General features: G+C 44.0%; 1 protein-coding gene across 1 annotated transcript in view; it reads left to right on the top strand.

The window, feature by feature from the left end:
* Positions 1-1,522: 1,522 nt before the first annotated feature.
* BCAT1 (branched chain amino acid transaminase 1) overlaps positions 1,523-19,374 on the top strand; it is a 107,273-nt gene continuing 89,421 nt past the window's right edge. Inside the window, exon 1 of the mRNA XM_036889493.2 lies at positions 1,523-1,781. Within this exon, the coding sequence (XP_036745388.1) occupies positions 1,776-1,781 (6 nt within the window). The 5' untranslated portion in view covers positions 1,523-1,775. The remainder of the gene's footprint in view (positions 1,782-19,374) is intronic.

The raw sequence follows: 19,374 nt of genomic DNA, 5'->3' as shown, positions 1-19,374 counted from the left end.
TGCCACCTAAGTTTTAAGATAACTTTTATTGAGATATATAATTCACATATCAAAACATTCACCTAAAGAGTATAATACACTGTTTGTTTTTTTAGTGAATTCACAAAGCTGTGCAACCATCACCACAATCTAATTTTTGAACATGTTAATCACCCCCAAAAGAAACTGTATACCCACTACCCACTAGCAGGCACTCCCTTTTCCCTCCTCTGCCTAGACTGGCAACAGCCATCTATGTTTTTGTCTCCATGGATCAACCTGTTCTGGACATTTCAGAAAAGTGGAAACATACAATCTATGGTCATTTTGACTGTGTTATTTCACTTTGTGTAATGTTCTCAATGTTAATTTATGTTCCAGCATGCATCAGTTCATATCTTTTATATTTTTTTGCCAAATAATATTCCATTGTATGAATATATCATGTTTTATTTATCCATTTATCAGGTGATGGGCATTTTGCTACCTGAGGTAATGTTTATTTTCTATTTCCCACACTAAAATATAGGGCCCGTGAGCCTTAGAACATTTTGTTATTGGTTACTGCCCTATCCCTAGTGTCTTGCTCAGTGCCTGACATGTAATGAGATCAAGAAACTTGCTGAATGAATGACTCAGTCATTCATGTGCCTAACAAACATTTGTTGAGCCCTCACGCACACACGTGTATTCAATACTCCCTCTCCGAAGAAGGCCAGTGCGTGTAGGAAATGCATATGACAAAGGATCTGCCTTCAAGAAGTTCATCATCTGAAGAAGTAACATCTGTGCAAATATGTAAGATTAAGAAAATCGATTTTAATAAATACAAACAAAGCACAGTGAACAGACGAAGGGTTCACTTCTGCTGGAGAGACTCAGCGATGACTTCATAGCAAAGACTTCACCTGAGATTTACAAAAACAGGAGGCCGCCAGATTGCCATCTTGCGAGGTGGGGTCGACCAGGAAGGCATTTAAACTATGTGGCAGAACCTGGCCTGAGCGTTAAAAACATGCGGAAGCGGCAAAACCGGGGCCCTTGTGTGGAGGTGGCGAGGAGCCCGCACGGAATAACTGGGCTAGCAGGCAATGTTTAAATCAGAAAGCATTTTATGTGCTCAATCAAAGGATCAAGCTTATTTCCCCCAGATACCTAAGAGGCTGGCAAAAATGGTCGTATCTGGGGGTGGATGGGGGCCTGGAGCAAGGGGTTGGAGAATCAGAGACGGGCAAACTTTTACAAACCAGGCACATATTCTTAACTTTTCCAAAAATGCGATTTAAAATTTCTGCTTTAGATGATAGGGGTCAGGGACCTGCGGGAAGGTTACTCCGCGGACGGTGGGAAGTGAAGTGGGCAGGCAGCCAGCCAAGGAGGGAACCGCCATCAAGACCTAAGATGCTTCCTGGTCCTCCGACATCCCACATCCCACATCGGGGACAGATGCAAGGAGTCCCCGCCCTCGGAGACACACGCACAGGCACCCATTCAGGGGTGACACGTGGTGACTTGCTGGAAACACGGGCACCTCCCCCCCCCCACCGAGTGCGCGCTGAGTAAGGCGGGGGCCGGGCGCCGGGTCTGCCTCCGTGCCGGGAGCCACTCACCCTCCGGGGGCGGTCTGGGGGAAACAGCCTCGAGCCTCTTCCTGCTGATGCAATCTGCCGGAGGCCGGCCATCCCCGCCGCGAGGGGCCAGTCCGCCGTCCGCGCGCCACGTGTGGAGCCGCCGCCCCGCCGCCCCGCCCGGCTTCGCTCCGCTCTGCTCGCCCGCTCCTCTCCGCCGACGGAACGATGAAGGTAACTGCTTAGGACGTTGATGGTGCGCTACCGAAATGCGTGCGTGGATCGAGGCAGCGATGCCTCAAAGCCATCGCTGGCAGAGAGGCGACGTCGGAGGAAGGGCCCCCAGTGGTTTGTTCCCACGCACCCTCCTTGTCAGTCTTCGTTGGTCGAGACTTTCCATTCTTTTCAGACTTTGTTCATCCACCGCTCACAGGATGTGTGCCTCCTCGGGCTTTTTCACGGCAGCATTTGTGAGCGAACATAAAAGGCTGCTCGCAGCTGCCTCCGCTGCCTGTTTTGCAGTGTGGAAAGGAAGAGGATGCTTTTCTGAATTTCTGAGATGCACAGGAGGTGGGGGAGTTTGGAGAAGAGGGCTGGGGGTGTCCCTGGCTGGACGCCCGGGCTTCCTGCTGCGCATACGCGCTGGCTGCACCGGGACTAGGTGAGGAGGGGGGCGGGGGGCGGCGGGGGGGGGCTGCCCCATCGCTGTTAAAAGCAGAAGGCTCCTGTTTGGCTTGTGGAAATCAAAGCTACGAGGATTTACAAATCCTATAAGCCCAGGAACTTTTTTTAATTAAATGGAGTGAGCACCCTAACGGCTTTTATTCTTAAGCTCTTCAAGATAAATAGCCTGGCTGCCCCTTGCTTCTCAAGGGTTGGGTGTAGAAATGAACACCAAGTTTTCGGTTTTCCTGGCATTACACATTGGAAAGCTGCAGTGACATTAAAAACTGAACAGCAGCTTTTCTAAAGGAGATGAAGGACGGGCAATCTAAGGTCTTGGAAGTAAGTGATACGCAGTCTGAACTTTTAGGAGAGGTAAAATGTGTTTCGAAGGAGGGACATGAAGTATGGTTCTCAACTGCGTCTACCCACTGCCCACCCCAGTCCACAATTTCTGTTACAAGAAATAATAGGTAAATGGTGTCTTTATCACCAAATAAAATTTTCCACAAGACTAAGCAGGAACTGAGTGGAAACTACTGTTTTGTATAAAAAGAGATGGTGCAAATGTGCCACAGTGAAAAATAATAGCAACCTTTTTCTTCTAACTGCAGATATTCTATTTCTCCCTTGCTTACCCCTGTCTAATTTCAGTTGAAAAATACACTTTGGTTAAGTATAGCCTTAGTATGTAAAAGGAGAAAATTATGAAAATAAAACAGTCTTGCTTTTTCCTGGCCTATGTGGATTTGTAGTAGATTATGCATTTTTGTAAGTTGATGGCTTTAACATGAGGCCAAAAGCCCTGTCCCTTTTACAGGGTATTTTCATAACACAGGAAAGTGGAGGTTATCTTCATGTAGTCTCATTTCTGTTTTCTGATACTGGACTGAGATTAGGAAAGAAATGGTTATATTCTAGACATGACCTAAGGAGTACATGACGGCCCTTTACGTTTGTTTTTATTATTTCAAAAACCTTCCTATTTACCTTTTACCTAAGTATTGCTATCATGGTCATTATTATTTTTTTTTTTAAATGTTCTTTGCACATTGGCACCATGATCTGTCCCCAACAATATCTCCAGACTCGGCCTTGTCTGGGAGTTAGGTTTTAAGACAGACACATAGGTTCTTGTCTGAGACCACCCCTTGTAATAAAACACAGATCAACAGGAGGAAAACAAACAGAAGTTTAATAACATTTGTATCTCCTGTATACCTGGGAGAGACCCAGGAAAACTGAGTAACTCCCCTAAGTGGCTCAAGCCACCCCTTGAATATCATCTTCAGCTAAAGACAAAGGAAAGAGGTTGGCCGGGTGTGGGGGACCGTGGGGGGCACTTACAGGAGGTTATCTGGCAATGCATGGCAAAGAAGAGTAATGTTACGAATTTAAGTCAGTGCCTTCTCTAGAGATTAATCATCCTTCTCTTCCTGGGCAGAGAGATAGACTCATTTACAAGTGATGATTTCCATCGTAAATGTATATTTCTCTCAGAAAAGGGCAGCTTCTACAGTTTTCAAAGGTTCTCCTGAGTGTGCAGCCTCTCAAAAGTAACCAGTCCAAAATCATTCTTATGCCAAAGAGGCATCTTTTGGGATGGTTATGTTCTGCCCCCTGCAGTTCCTTATTTCTAATATCAAGATATAGACCAGGGAAATGAACAGCTGGATAGTAGTGTGATTCACCTGAGAAGTCTGGCCTTAGGAGTAAACTATGTCTGGGCATAAATGAAGAATTGTTTCTAAACTATGGCCATCTTTAGTGTTTGAGTTGGTTATACGTTTTGGGGTTGCAGATTGTCTGCTTCTTTGAATGGTCTCTTCTCAGTGGATTTGGAAGATGGAAATGAAGAGCTTTCCCTATTTCCCTATAGGCTTGGCAACCACAATTCCTCTAAATAACAAATGCCACCCTAGGGAAACCCAGTGGAATGTTCAGCCTTATGTCCAAGTCAAGCCTTATGAAGTCAAGATATAAAAAAATTACAATGAGAATCTGGAACCTTCCATGATAAACATCATTATCCTTTACTCTCTATATGATACATCCTCTACTTTCTATATGATAGGATCATTTTTTTCCCCACAACAGTAGGAAACTGTGGCTGGTCTGCTCACTTTGCAGTTGTAAATGCAGGCAGCCTTTGTGTTGTAACTTTATCTCCTCAGCAGCTGTCCAAATTCTCTAAGTGTTTAACATAACAAATGATAAACATTCCTACTTGGTAGGCTTTTCTGATCCTTTGTAGCCCACTTGGTGGTACATGTCAGTGTCCATTCAACTAAGACGGCTGTCATTGGTTTTGGTATAAATCAGCTGAGACATAAATGTGAGATACAACTGAAATTCTTTAAATATCTCAAAATTAAGAATGTGGGGCGCTCTGATTTCCTAAACATAGCTTTTTCAAATATTTGCAAATATTTTTGTCATAGAATCTAGTATGTAATTTACAATGTTAATGTTGAACACAGAGCCAAAGGAGATTTGTTTTTTTCCTGCAATACCAGGGTCCAAATACCAATTGCATTATGCTTCTGATTATTTGTGCAAATCCACAAGCTGAATATTACCTCAGAAATTGAATACTAACATCCTTAAAATAACTTAGGAGTTAGATCACCTTATTAATACACTGTAGCACATCATATAAATATTTTTCTGTTGTCATACAGGCTGTGGCTTTCTTTTTTGGGAAAATGCTATTGTGCAAAACATTATTGTGTTTAGTGATTAGTGGGGGAAGAAACATTTTAAAGAAAGAGATAATCATGTTCCAAAACTATAGGAAAAAAATAAAGAATAGAGGAAAAAGGAAAGAAAGTAATATAATAGAGAAAATTAGAAGAAGCAATAGCCCATAGAAGTTAAACTAAAAAGTACATAATTCTTTGCAATGGAAAAATTCTACACTACTTATAAAGCTGAGCTAGCTCCATGAACAATAGTCCTATATTTCATTTAAAATGAACCAACTCACTAGTCCTTTATTGTGATATGTAGATCTGGATATTTGATAATTGCATTTATAGTCTGTCCCTTAATCTGATAAACATTTTTGCTGTTGTGACCATAGATGCCCTAACAAGCCTAGGACGTCGTTGGGGAGTTCAAATATGACTCCTTCTAAATGTAGATAGAAGGAACACCTGTTGCAATGGTCTAAGCCAAACATGCCGCAAATGTCTCTTAGGTGACCAACAAAGATCTGAATGCAGCTTGGGCCTGAGGCCAAGGATGGATTGGCACAGGATGACCACTCTGCAGTTAGCAGGCCACCACTACCTTAAAGGGTGATTTTGCCAAGTGCATTTCATTTCACTTTAGCTTGCTTGGATTTTAGTCTCTAGATTTTAGTTCCGGAATCTGAAATCACAAGAAGTGTTTCTTTGAACTCTGAGGATAAAAGGTAGAGTTGAAATGGAGCTGTAACGTCTGCGTGGGGGACCCTCATTGCTCAGGGATTTCATGGTTTCCGATATTGGTGAATGTTGTGTACTTGTCAAGTTTTGCTGGTGTTACAGAAGAAACATATCCAAGCTTGAGGAAGGACTCTTTTGCTTGAGATAATTATGTTTTATATTTTTAAATGTCATTTAAATTACATAATATTGAATTGTAACCTCAAAAGAGTTGTATAAGGAAAGCATTGTGTACAAGGTTATTAATCTCATTTTACGGATAAGGAGAATGAAGATCAGAAAACATATAGACTTTCTTAAGATCACAAGTAGCAGGACATAATGAGAAACTAGGTCTTTTGACCCTGAGTCTAGTGTGCTCTCCACTTCACCGGTGGTTCTTTCTCGGGTTTGATGCACTTTGTCTTATGAAAAATATGGATAGTCTACCCAGCAAAATGTACAAACATGCATAGGCATAACATGTTGTATTTCAATTTTTTTTTTATTAAAAGAAGAAAAATAGCATCCCTAGCATGGAAGACTGGTGGAAACTGCTGAAATGATCTTGTTATTAAGAGCTGTGGAGAGCTATTGGCTCATGGCTCTGCAATCATCTGAAACATAAGAATATGTAAGCAAGAGGTCCACATCCTTTCAATATTGAAAAGCTCCAAACAATCACCTGCCTTCACTTCAAACAGAATAGTGGTCTTTTTGTTTTTTAGCAGCATGTGCGTTATCAATTTTTAATTTTATCTCATAAAGACCCAAGGTTAGTGTGGGGAGGGAAAAGCTTTTTCCTCTACTCTCTTAGGTTCAATGTCCAGGGTTCTGCAAATTAGACTAATAAAAGATTACAAGAGAAAAAACAAGTTTAATAGCACATGCAGTGTGCATGGATATGAGAGAAATTCAATGATAAGTAACTCAAAGAGATGGTTAGAACTTGGGCTTATATAGCATCTTAACAAAGAACAAAATGTTTGTAGATAAGTGATAAGACAAAGACAAAGGTCATAGGCTTCCAAGGGCAGCCAACTGTGGAAAGGGGTAAGGTTTGTTTGCATAGTTTCATCTCATTATTGGCTTTCAGTCTTAATGGCTGTAAAAATTCTCTAGGAGAAGGGATTTATGGTAGTCCTCATTTCTCAGAAATGTCTGATTTTAGTCAGAGAAGGGAAGCTCCAGCAAGGCTTCTTGCTGCATCTCTTGGATCTCAAGTGTTTTCAGCTCAAAATAATCCTTATGAAGCACAGAACCCAAGAATGGACTAACAGTTACCAAAGGGAAAGGGACTGGGGAGGATGGGTGGGGAGGGAGGGATAAGGGTGGGAAAAAAAGAAAGAGGGCCTTACGAGTAGCATGTATAGTGTGGGGGGGCACGGGGAGGGCTGTGCAACACAGAGAAGACAAGTAGTGATTTTACAGCATCTTACTATTTTGCTGGACAGTGACTGTGAACGGGGATGTCGGGGGACTTGGTGAAGGGGGAGCCTAGTAAACATAATGTCCTTCATGTAATTGTAGATTAATGATACCAAAATAAAATTAAAAAATAATAATAATAATCCTTATGTCAAAGGGGCAGGTTTTAAGATGGTTTATTTTTGTCCCCTACAATAGTTAGAGAACTTGATTTAGAGAATCTGTACCCTAATTTCTTTGAGCTTAATCTAGTTTTGAGTGTGTACATGGGTATTTTGTTGAACAGGATTATTACACAATTTCTCAGTAGACTGCAGTAGTTTGGGGCACTTAGCCTTCCCATTTCTTGGGTAACTTCCCTACCTGTAGTACCTGTCAACGGAGAAGGCCCACATGGCTGTGCTCCTGTGAGGTGAGCCGGCCTCAGCCCCAGCTCATGACAGCAGGGGTGGATATTTGACTCAGTCAAGTCCAGCCATCTTTGACCTCTTTCTTATTATCTTGTCTCCCACATTCAATCAGATACCGTACCCTTTGGGTTCTGTTTTCTCTGTATCTGTATGTTCTCTCCCATTGCTGAAGTACTAATTTATGCTATGATGACCTTTTTTCCCCCTCTCTCTCATTCCTTCTTGCTTGAATTATTTCAAGTCTCTCAACCAGTCTCAAGCTTAATTTTCCACTTCTTTGAGTTATTCCCCCACTCAAAATACCTCTGTGACTTCCCCAAATGTCTACTGACAGCTTAGCACATAAGGTCTTTATCTAATCTATTTCCCCATAACTCTTATGGGTGTGCAGTCCTCGAGGCAGAATGCTTTTCCTCTGAGTGAACTCTTACATTTCCACATTATTTGTTTCTGACTCCTCCTTCACCATTTCTACTTTTCCTCATCTATACATTCACCGTACCACTCAACCACTCACTACGTGGCTCACTCCCCAGGAGTTTCTTAATGACAGTGACCATGTTTTACAGTGGAATGAATATGGATGGACGGTGGGAAGATAAGAGGAGGGTTTTGTTTTGAAGTCAAGATGAAAAATAATGATCATATTCTGCAGTCTCTCTGCACTTATTTTCCATTCCTCTGGCATGAAGCTTGCACCACCATTTGTACTTTACAGATAATAGTTGAGGCAAATCAATTACCTATTTCTCGACTTCCTGAATCAGATTAATTGATTCTGTTCTCTACTTTTGTTTTTGAACAGAAGATACATTTTTTCCACATCTGGATTTGTTTGGAGTCAAAGCTTTAATTGACTCCCCAAAAATAGAGGGTTATAAAAACTCAGTAGTAGGTATTTACCTGTTTTAGTGCCAGTTGCCAAACTCATCTATACAATTGCTATTTTGTGATCGATTTTTTTTATAGAATGTCAGTGGTGAAACGGTATTTGATTCTAAAAAGATTGTAAGCATAGATTAGAAATATTTCTGGGAAAATTCATACTAAAATTCAGAACAATATGAACTGAACAGTATGAAATTCATAACAAACAAGCCCAGCAATGCCAATCTGCTAAATCACTACTATTTTCATATTCAGGCAATATAAAGAAAACTCCTGTCACATCCCAAGGAACTTAGAATCTAGAACAAAATTATGTGTCTGGAAGTGTTAACCAATTCCAATACTGTTTAACATGTTTTTTTTTTTTTTTTTTAGTTGTGAACAATGCAGTTTTTAAGCAAACTAATTAATGCGTACACTGACAAACAAATCCAACAAAAGAGGCACTTAGAGGCAGTGTTCATTGAATACTAGAATTTTGAAAGGAAGAAAAATCTATTAGGTCATTTTAGGCATTTTCTTCTGCCAAAGAAGGATTATTCATTTGAGCTTACTTTTCTAGCTTTCAATTCAATTCCACTTAAAAACCTCAAGAACCATGATTTCTTGAATCTTCTGTGAGCACTTCAGCCACCTAGTATATTTACTGTTTAAAAGTTCCCTGATAATTAACTTATTTCTCTCTTCTTTTTGGTGATACCTGAAAGGAAAGGAGCGACACACAGCAGCAATTCACCGGAGAATTCCGCTTTATTGGGGAAAGGTGCTGGGTTATATAGGAAGGGGCATGGGGTGATTGTGGTGTTACTTCTACAGGGCTGGTGGCTATTGGCTAGGTGCTGGGATTAGGGGGGCGAGGGGTGATTGGGGTTCAGATGGTGCCGGCGGGAACCGAGACCCGGAAGAGAAGCAGGAGGTTTGCCATCTTATGGGTGGGGGCCCTTTGTTCCCCCCTTTCTCCTCTATGGGGTTGTGGACGTTGCTTTCTCTCTGACTGCTTCCTGCTGAACGTGGGCAGAGAAGGGAGTGAGGGCTTGAGGACCAGGAGGAAAGGGTTGATCGGACTCCCCACAGTAAGGACGAGTAGATGTGGACTTCCTCAGGTTGGAAATCAGTGAAGGTTCCCTGTAACCATAGGTCGAGGACTTGTTGATTCTAATGGTGCCAAGAGGATACAGGTATCAGGAGCCAGGCGTCTGCGGCCATTGTTCCCAGGAACAGTTCCCAGCGGAGAGAGGGGTCCATCTCAGCGTGTGGTGAGGAGGTCACGTGAGGGTGAGGGATCTTCTGTGGCTAAAAGCTGGTAGTTCCTGAGTAAAAGCTGGTTGAAAGTTTGATCAGAGATTTTTCCGACTTGGGATTTGATGAACTTTATTATACAAGGTAAGAAGAGACAGGCGAGAAGAATGATTATTATGGGGCCTGCAATGGGCCACAGCCAGGTGAGGAAGGGGTTTGTTAGTATTGAAGAGAATGGGTTGGAGGAGTAATACTGTGGGTACCGGGAGTTACCCATGTAGTGAATGGCGCAAGACCAGTAGGGGCATCCCCCGTATGTGTCTGGCCTTCGTCTGCAACAGGCTTGTTTTTGGTCATAGAGGAAGCAGAGGTAGGGAGAATAAAGGTAGCTGCTAGTGAACACTTCGGTGGAGGGAGGAAAGTGGAGGAATAAAGGCTCGGAGCCGCCTTTCAGAGGGCAGTCTGATGTGGCAATGAGGGCAGAAATTTTTGTTTGATGCTGTGTGTAAGTCTGTCTGACTTTGAATCGCCATACAAAGGAGGCTGGGGTGGCGGGGAAGACAATAGGAATGAGGAAAAAAAGCGAGAGAGAGCGAGGGAGCAGTACAGGAGGAAAAAGTCATGATTCGGGTATGGATGGCAAAGGGGGTGAACGGGATTTTGGAGGAAAGAGGACAGTAAGGTCAGGAGTCTGGAGGGAGGGAGAGTCTGTAAACTTTTGTGGGTTAAGAGATCCTTTAGGTGATGTGGGGACAGAATGGTAAGGGGTGCCCCAAATGTCAGTTTATGAGCTTCCTTCTGCAAGAGCTGTCCAGTGGCTAATGCCCGTAGGCAGGGGGCCCATCCCCGAACTGTGGGGTCTAATTGCTTGGAAAGATAAGCTACTGGGGCAAAGGATGGGCCATAATATTGGCCTAGGACTCCTAGAGCTTGGCTGGACCTCTCATGAATGTATAATGAGAAGGGCTTCGACAAATCAGGAGGATGGAGAGCTGGGGCTTCCACAAGGGCTCCACGGAGCTTAATGAAGGAGTGTCGGGGTGAGGAGGATAATGGTTCTTCAGGGGGGCCCTTGCTGAGGTCATATAGGGGTCTTGCCAACAGGGAGAAGTTAGGGATCCACACTCTAAAATACCCAGCCAGGCCTAGAAAGGAAAGGATTTCTGTCTTGGTTTTGGGAACGGGCAGGTCAGAGAGGAGCCGTTTTCTGTCTAAGGTAATGGACTTTCTTTGTTGAGATAGAAGAAATCCGAGGTAAGTGACAGAAGGGGAAGAGATTTGAGCTTTGACAGGGGATACCCGGTAATCTCTGGAAGCTAGAAGGTTAAGTAGGGAGGCAGTGTCAAGTTGAGACTGTTCCCACGAGGGACTGCAGAGTAGAAGATCTTCCACGTATTGTAATAAGGTGAACTCAGAAGCCTTGTGGCAAAACTGTCCAAGTGAGTTGTTCAGAATGTCTTGTGTACGGGTCCGTCCAGGTGAAGGCGAAAAAATCTTGGGAGGAGGGGTCCAGAGGGATAGAAAAAAATGCGTCCTTGAGATCTAAGACTGAGAAGTGGGAGGCCGAGGCAGGGATCTGCGATAAAAGGGTGTATGGATTTGGGACTAAGGGATGGATAGGGATGACGGCCATGTTGATGAGGCGAAGGTCTTGGATGAGGTGGAAAGATCCGTTGGTTTTTTTAACAGCTAATATGGGGATATTAAACGGGGAGTGAGTGGGTCTGAGGTAATTTTTGTTTAAAAGATCTTGAATGATGGGTTGGAGGCCTATGAGGGCTGAAGTGGTTAGGGGGTACTGGGCCTGACAGATATACTGAGAGGGGTCACGTAATTTGATAGAGGCAGGAGGACATAGAGCCACGGAGGGGCTTGTAATGTCCCAAACTTTGGGATTTACAGGGTGTATGAGGGCGGAACTGGAGCTTTCATTGTGTAGAGGGGGGTCGTCGGCTATGAGGGCCATTAGAAAGGAGGTACTGGGGGCTGTGGGAGTGGATATAGTTATGGAAACATGGAGGAGAGAAAGGATGTCCCGTCCTAGTAAAGGGATGGGACACTGGGGCATAACCAGGAAGGAGTGGGAGAAAGGTATGGGATTGTCCTGGATTGTGCATAAAAGGGGGGGGGGGTTTAATGGGAAAATCTGTTTACCTCCTACCCCGACTATAGGAGTAATGGCAGGCGTGGTAGGGCCCCGGTATTCCCGCAAGACTGAGAAGGTGGCTCCTGTATCTAGGAGGAAGGAGATGGGGCGACCGTCTACTATTAAAGTAACCCTGGGCTCCTGTTTGGTGATGGAAATGGTCGGGCGAGAAGCCCCCGGGCCCCGTCAATCTTCTTCTGCCAGCCCCACTATGGAGGGCTTAGGATGGGGGTTGTTCGTCCAGCCTCCCCTTCAGGTGGCTGGGCAATCAGACCCCCAGTGGCCCTTTTTGTGGCATCTGGGGCATGGGGTGGTAGTAGATCTGGGGGAGCGGCACGCCCTTGACCAATGTCCCTCTTTTCCGCACTTGAAACAAGCTCCTGGGGGGGGCTTGTTTGTAGAAGGGCCCCCAGGTTGTGGTTTTATCAGCTGGGCCAACATTTGGAAATTGGCCTGATCAGCCTTTTGTTTACGGCGTTCTTTCTCCTCCTCCTGGTTATGGAAGACTTTAAAGGCCACTGTTAGGATCTCAGCCTGTGGGGTAGCGGGGCCCTGTTCTCACTTTTTGAGTTTAGCTTTAATGTCGGGGTAGCTTTGAGCCAGGAAGTATGTCATAAGGACATGTCTCCCGTCAGGCGTTTCTGGGTCCAGGCTGGTAACTGTAATAGGGCTTGAGTGGGTCTGTCTAAGAACTCGGAGGGAGCTTTTGAAAATTGACTATTTACGAGCTGCGTTTTTCAGACCTGCTATTAAGCAGCAGGCGAAGATATCTCGAGAGCGGAGACCCACGGCGGTGTTATAATCCCAGTGTGGGTCTTGTTCGGGGACAGCGGTGGGGCCAGGGGGGTAGGTGGGGTCAGTCCTGTGGGTTTAGGTGGCGTGCATTTGGGTGAAGTCCCAAACTCGTCTATGCTCTTCAGGAAGGAGGGTATTGGCCAGGAGCATGAAAATGTCATGATGTGTGAGGCTGTATGACGGGAGGGTCCATTGAAACTCCCTGATATATGTCGTGGGATCAGTGGAAAAGGAACCCAGGCGTTTCTCAAGTTGGGCTAAATCTCCTAAGGAGAAAGGGACGTGAACGCGCACGATGCCTTCAGATCCTGCTACCTCCTGGAGGGGGGTGATAATTTTGGGAGGCCCTCGGGACCGAGTCTGAGGGGGACTGAAGGGTTCAGGCTCAGTCTGTGGGGGAGAAACAGGTGATGGGGGCAAAGACGGAGGAGGCTCCTGGGACTTAGAGGGGGGCTGAAAGGCTCAGGCTTGAACTGCAGGGGGGTGAGGTGGGGGAGGAGATGGTGGGGGAGGAAGGGGGAGGGGCTGTTGTAGGAGAGGAGGGGGAGGGGAGTGGGCGGGAGGCTGCTGCGGGGAAGACGGCTTGCAAGCTGTGAGAACTTGGGGGGAGGCAGGGGGAGGAGGAGGCGGGAAGCTTGGGTATAGGGAATCTCCTTCCAGTTTTTCAGGCGCTGGCAGTAGTTAGAGATCGCGAGTGATGTCAGGATCAAGAGCTCCCCCTGCGGGCCGTTGGTTGTGATTGTCTAGGGGGCATGTCGGCCAATCTCGGGAGCAGTATTTGCGGAGAAGTTTTGGTTTTATATCAGGCGTCAGGGAGAGGGTGGCTAGATGCTTGAGCAGGCATTCAAGAGGTGAGCTTCCAGGGAGGGATGAGGAGGCTCCCATGGCTAAAGGACAGAGAAGGAGACAAACAGGGGAAGACGAACGGAGACCCTCGGACTGGGAGCAGACGGCACGGAGACAAAGGGCGTCCCCGGTGATCCTTGGGGGTCTGCGGAAACTCGTATACGAGTCGGTTTCTTAGGAAGTGTGGGTCGTCACCCAGACTTCTCTAAGTAGGCAGAGTGCCGGAGTCCGAGGCACCCAGTACTAGGAGTTTTTGGCGGAATGAACGGAAGGAGGGGGGGGAAGGGAGCGTTCTCATCCACAAAGGAGTCACCTCGTTTATGGCTGTTGGAAGGGGGCCTGAGCGTCCACCGCAGCCGTGAAGGCCTAAGGCGGGGAGAGCTCCCTCCTCGTCGGGGAAGAGCGGCCCACTCTGGGGGAAAACTTACCCAAAGGCCAGAGAGGAGTGGTGAGTGTGAGGAGCCAGCGCCGGAAAAAGAGGACGAGGGCAAGCTGCTGCTGGTGTCGGGGGGAAGACGGGGCCCAGTTGGGGTGTCCCGTCTCCGGGGTTTCGGCACCAATGAAAGGAAAGGAGCGACACACAGCAGCAATTCACCGGAGAATTCCGCTTTATTAGGGAAAGGTGCTGGGTTACATAGGAAGGGGCATGGGGTGATTGTGGTGTTACTTCTACAGGGCTGGTGGCTATTGGCTGGGTGCTGGGATTAGGGGGGTGAGGGGTGATTGGGGTTCAGGTGGCGCCGGCGGGAACTGAGGACCCGGAAGAGAAGCAGGAGGTTCGCCATCTTATGGGTGGGGGCCCTTCAATACCCATCAACTATTTATGCTTGGCTATGCTGATAGTTTGTCTTCAGCTTCATGCTACTCTTTTTTAAATATAACATTATGTTTTCATTACTTGGTTATAATGCACAATGTTATTAACTAAACTGGTGTTTTCTTTTTTCAGTAAGAGAACAAGTATTCTATTAAGTAATGTCAGTAATTCATATAGGATTGCAATAAGGTTTATGCTCCCTTAATAATTTCACACATTTCTCTTAACATTAATGTTGTGCCTGCTGGTCAACCAGACACATTTCCTCTTCTTGACCAATGTTCTTAGAACATTCTTTGCATTAGCTCATCAGTCTAGCACTTGATGTTCAAGTACAACACTTTGAAGCTGGGAATAAGGTGTCATTTGCAACCACATGAACTTAATTGCGTAGCTTGAAATAGCTTTAATGGTCCAACATCATAGTTAATACTTAGTTTAATTGGAAATGCCTTGTATTGACTTGTGCATGTGTGAAATGACGCCTAAACAAGAGTATTTATTGCAGCATTGTTTTTAATAACAAAAGATTGAAATCACCCATTATTCATTGGGTGTAAAAAAGAATGAGGTTAAAAACAATGAGTGGAGAGAAGAATGAGTAAACCTCTCTACACAGAGATAAGAGGAAAATCTCCATGAAACTTTTCAATGTATACATTGATGTATTCCTTGATTTTTGACATGTGAATTTATTATATTGAAAATGGAAATTTAAAAAAGAAATGAAAATGCCTTGTAGTGAAATTGGTAGTAACTCTTGAACCATTATCAAGAAAACTGTGAAATACTGGGTAATTCAGCACAATTTAGTTAAGACCAAGGATATAACTTGACAAGATGATAAACTGTTGTATTTAATTGTAACTAACTGAAAATGATCTATTGCAAAAGCAGGTTAAATATAATGTGCACAGCAAACTATATGGTAACTACTATGCTAAGAATATACAAACTCTTCTTGAACACTTAACATTTATATATTACAATAATAACCAGCAAACAGTGATTGACGAAAGTTTCATGTAAGCCCTTATGTAGCTCTTGCTAAAGCTACCAAGCCTTGGCACTAGGTAATGGGAAATAGAAATAGTCCAAGCATTATTCTCACTCTGGAGAAATAACTCTACTCAGGGAGAGAGATGTGTAAAAAGCAAATGTAATAAAGTATAATACTTGCTACAGTAGGCATTTGCATGTACAACAGATACATGAAAAAGATCAGGCAGAGAAATCAAGAAAGGCGTTACAGTGGAGGTGAGGTAAGAACCATGAAAGAAGGCCAGGTTGGCAAGCAAGTAAGAGTATTTAGACGCATTCATGGTCTACTTCTTCCAACCCCAGACTTCTGGGTCTATATTCAATCCCTCATTCCCTTACCACAGAAGACCACGAGGACCAGCATGCCTGGCTGCTCCTCCAGACCACTGGTAAACACAGGCAGGTCCGAGTATGCAGCATTCTCCAGAGAACAAACCAGTTGAGCTCACAACATTGGCAACTTGGCAACCAGTGGAATTCTCCATGTCGCACTTTTTCACAATGCCTTCCATCATCTTCGTTCTCTCTTGAGGCTCTGTGTTTTCTGTCTTGACTTAACCTCCACTAGAACCTCCTACCCAAATTTTTCCACAATACTCTTTGCAGTTCAGTGTTAGCACATCCCCCTTCACCTTCCCTAAGTATTTCCTGCTGCCCCTGACCTTAGGTGAGGTCACTTCCCTACCATCCTCTACAGTGAATGTTGCTCGTTTTCTCCACCTTCCTCTCTTGGAGTTGGAGAGGGGCTGATCACCTTCACCCTGCCCAGTGCTGTTTCCATGTCAGACTCCTCCTATAAAACCCTGCTGCAACTCATACCATCAGTTGTGGTACCCTTGTCACTATCATCAAAAGACATCCTGGTCACTGAAGATTTTTAGCACATGTTCTCTTGTCCATCCCAAGTCCTGTTTTCTCCTATTCTTTCAAGGGGTATGGCAGGCCCATTCCGCCTTTGGCATCTAATCCCTTTAATTCCTCATCTCCATTAACTTGTTACATTTCTCATTTGCCACCCACACCTATGGTCATATCCCCAACTTTTGAATCACACAGAATTATATAAGTCCAGTAGATTATTTTTGGTTCAAGAGAATTTGTGCAACTCACTCCATTTTAGCTACCATGTGTCTGTTTCAAGACACTCTTACTATACATGTTTCTACTTTTGCTCTTACCTCTTGCTCAGCCCCATTCCCCACCTCTAATCTGTTCTCCAGAGAGCAATCACATCTATCATCTACTTAAAACATAAAATAAAATTCCTCAACCCCATCTTGTTATGCTTTAAATAAAACCTAAAGTCCTCACCATGCTCAAGAAGTCCCAAAGGGATCAACTTGCAAGCTCACCTTATTACCACTGTTTCCATCTCCCCTTTTCCCCCAGACTTGTTCTTCAGGACCTATGCACTTGAAGGTCCCTCTGCACAGCAGATCTTCTTCCTGTTCCTCATCTAACCAGCACCTTATCACCCAGCCAGCCACAATTGAGTGCTGCTACCTCAGAGAAACCTTTCTGACCCCCTATGATTCCCAGCCCTTCAGAGCACTAATTGCGGTTCATTGGTATTTACTCGTGTGATGATCTGGTGGTTTGGGGATTAATGTGTGACTCTTCCACTAGATCGTAGTTTCCTGAGGGCCTGTCCAGGTTTTTTAACCACTGTGCAACTGCATGCAGTCTAATGTGTGGCCCATATAGGTGACTGGAGAGTGTGGTAGGCTGAATAACATCCCCCTCTCTCCCTCATAGATGTCCATGTCCTAATCCCCAGAAACTTTTCTTGTGAAGGAGATTTTACAGATGTGATTAAGTTATGAATCTTGAGATGGGGAGATTATCCTTGATTATGTGGTGAGCCCAGTTTAATCACAAGATGTTTACAAAGGTGTTAGAATGGTCACAATTAGGAGATATAGTAACAGAAGCAGAGGTGAGTGAGAGACAGAGAGATTAAGATTTAAATATATTACACTACTTGCTTTAAGATGGAAGAAGGGGCCATGGGCCAAAGATGCAGTTGGCTTCTAGAAGCTGGAAACAGACCCTTACTACTGGGCCTCCAGAAGGAATGCAGCCCTACTCATACATTGACTTAGGACTTCTGACCTTCAAAGCTGTGATAATTAATTATTTTAAGCCACAGAATTTGTGGTCATTTGTTACAGCAACAAATAGGAAACTAATACAGATTTTTGCTACCTGTAAATGGGATGTTACTGTAACAAATACCCAAAAATGTGGAAGTAATTTAAAACTGGTCATTGGGCAGAGGACAGAAGAATTTTGAGGTGTATGACAGGCAAAGCCTAGATTTTCTTGAATGGGCTGTTGGTGAAAATATGGAAGTGAAAGGTGCTACTGGTGAGAAATCAGAAGGAAGTGAGGAACATGGTGGAGAAAAATGCATAGAATCTTCCAGGATATCTAGAGTCATAGGCTATTGGTCTTTTCCTGTTAAAAGCATTGCTGATAAAGGCTCAGAAAGAATTGAGGAACATGTTTATGGACACCAAAGGAAAGGGAATCCTTGTTATATTGTAGAAGAAATCTTAGTGGAATTGTGCATCACAGTTATGCGGAAAGCAGAACTTGCAAGTGATGAGCTTGGATAGTTAGTTAGTGAACTTTCCAAACAAAATACTGGTTTCCAAGCAAAATATCCACACCCCTCTTTTCATTTCCCTCAGGATGATTGGCTCAGATTGCTGTACCATGTTTCTTGAACAGCTGTCAGAGAGTACTCAGCATGTGAGCATGGGACACTGCCGTAGGCCTTGAGCCACGAGGGTGAGGAGCGGAATTGCCGCTCTCATGGCCCTAGCGGGGAAAGGCCGTGTGACCTGGTGGTTGATGAGCACAGACTGGGGCCGGCTACAGCTTTGCTCTCAAGTGACCCCTGGCAAGTGATTTAGCTGTGCCTCCATTTTCTTATTGATAAAAATTCCTACCTCATAGGGATGCTGTGAGGATGACATGAAATAACAAGTGTAAAGGTGTAAAGCAGTTGTAACAGTTCATGGTACGAACCAAGGAGTATATAAATATTGACTAATCTTACCACAATTTACTCTTATCTAGTAACAAATAAAATATTTCAATTGGTGACGCAGTAGGAAGAAAATGAAATGATGGTAGAGTGAGTGACAGAGTTAAGGGGAAGCTGGTACTAGTTCATAGTGGCTGGTGGAGGAAAGCTTCACAGAAAAGGTGAACTTTGAGCTAAGACCTGAGCACCATAGAAGAAACCCAGCACCATCTGGAGATAGAGGATCCTATGCATGGGGTACAGCAAATGACACTTCCTGGTGTTTAGTGAGGGCAAGAGTTACAGGAGTGGGGCCACACTGTAAAATCCCCTTTAAATCAAGTATGGATTTTATTCTAAACACAGTGGAATGTCCCAGGGGGGGTTTGAGAAACTTTAAAAAGAAACTACATTTTAAAAGTCACTGATGAGTCAAATAGTATATGATGCTTACACTTTTTTTTAACACATTTTATTCTGTTTATAGTTATTGCACTATTTTCTTGCATTCATTTATTTTACTATGTACTTGTTATAAATTCTTCCCAACTTCCAAGAGCCTCACATAATTTTGCAAAGGTTAAATGTCAGTTCCTTTTCTCTTCTCAACTTTTTTCTGCTACCCTCCTTGTTCTTGCTCCAATGTGTCCTGATTTGTTGTTAGCCCAGCTGCACAGCTATCTTTCTAAAATTTCTTGGCATCCTCTGTATTAGGTCCCCAGAGTTTTTAATCTTGCGGCTTCCTCTTTCTTAGTTTACTTCCTCATTCGTGTGGAGCATATTTCTCCAAAGAGTGCATGAGAGGTAAATGTTTTGATCCTTGCATGGTTGAAAATGCTTTTGTTCTATTTTCATACTTGGTTGATACGTAACTGTGAATAACCTTCTAGGCTAGAAATGATTTCCATCAGAATACTACAGAACTATTTCATTGTTTTCTAGTTTCCTGCATCACAAATGAGAAGTCCAAGGGCATTCTTCTTCCAGATCCTTTTTACATGTAGCCTAGTTTGTATTCTTTCATGAAGCACACAGGATCTCTTTTTATTGCTAGTGTTCAGAAACTTGATGATGGCATGAGTCCTTATTCATCCTAGAAAATTTTCTGGTCATATA

Source organism: Manis pentadactyla, chromosome 14 (genome assembly GCF_030020395.1).
Source record: "Manis pentadactyla isolate mManPen7 chromosome 14, mManPen7.hap1, whole genome shotgun sequence".
NCBI lineage: Eukaryota > Metazoa > Chordata > Mammalia > Pholidota > Manidae > Manis > Manis pentadactyla.
The sequence above is the reverse complement of the archived record's forward strand: the minus strand, read 5'-3'. Positions and strand labels throughout refer to the sequence as shown.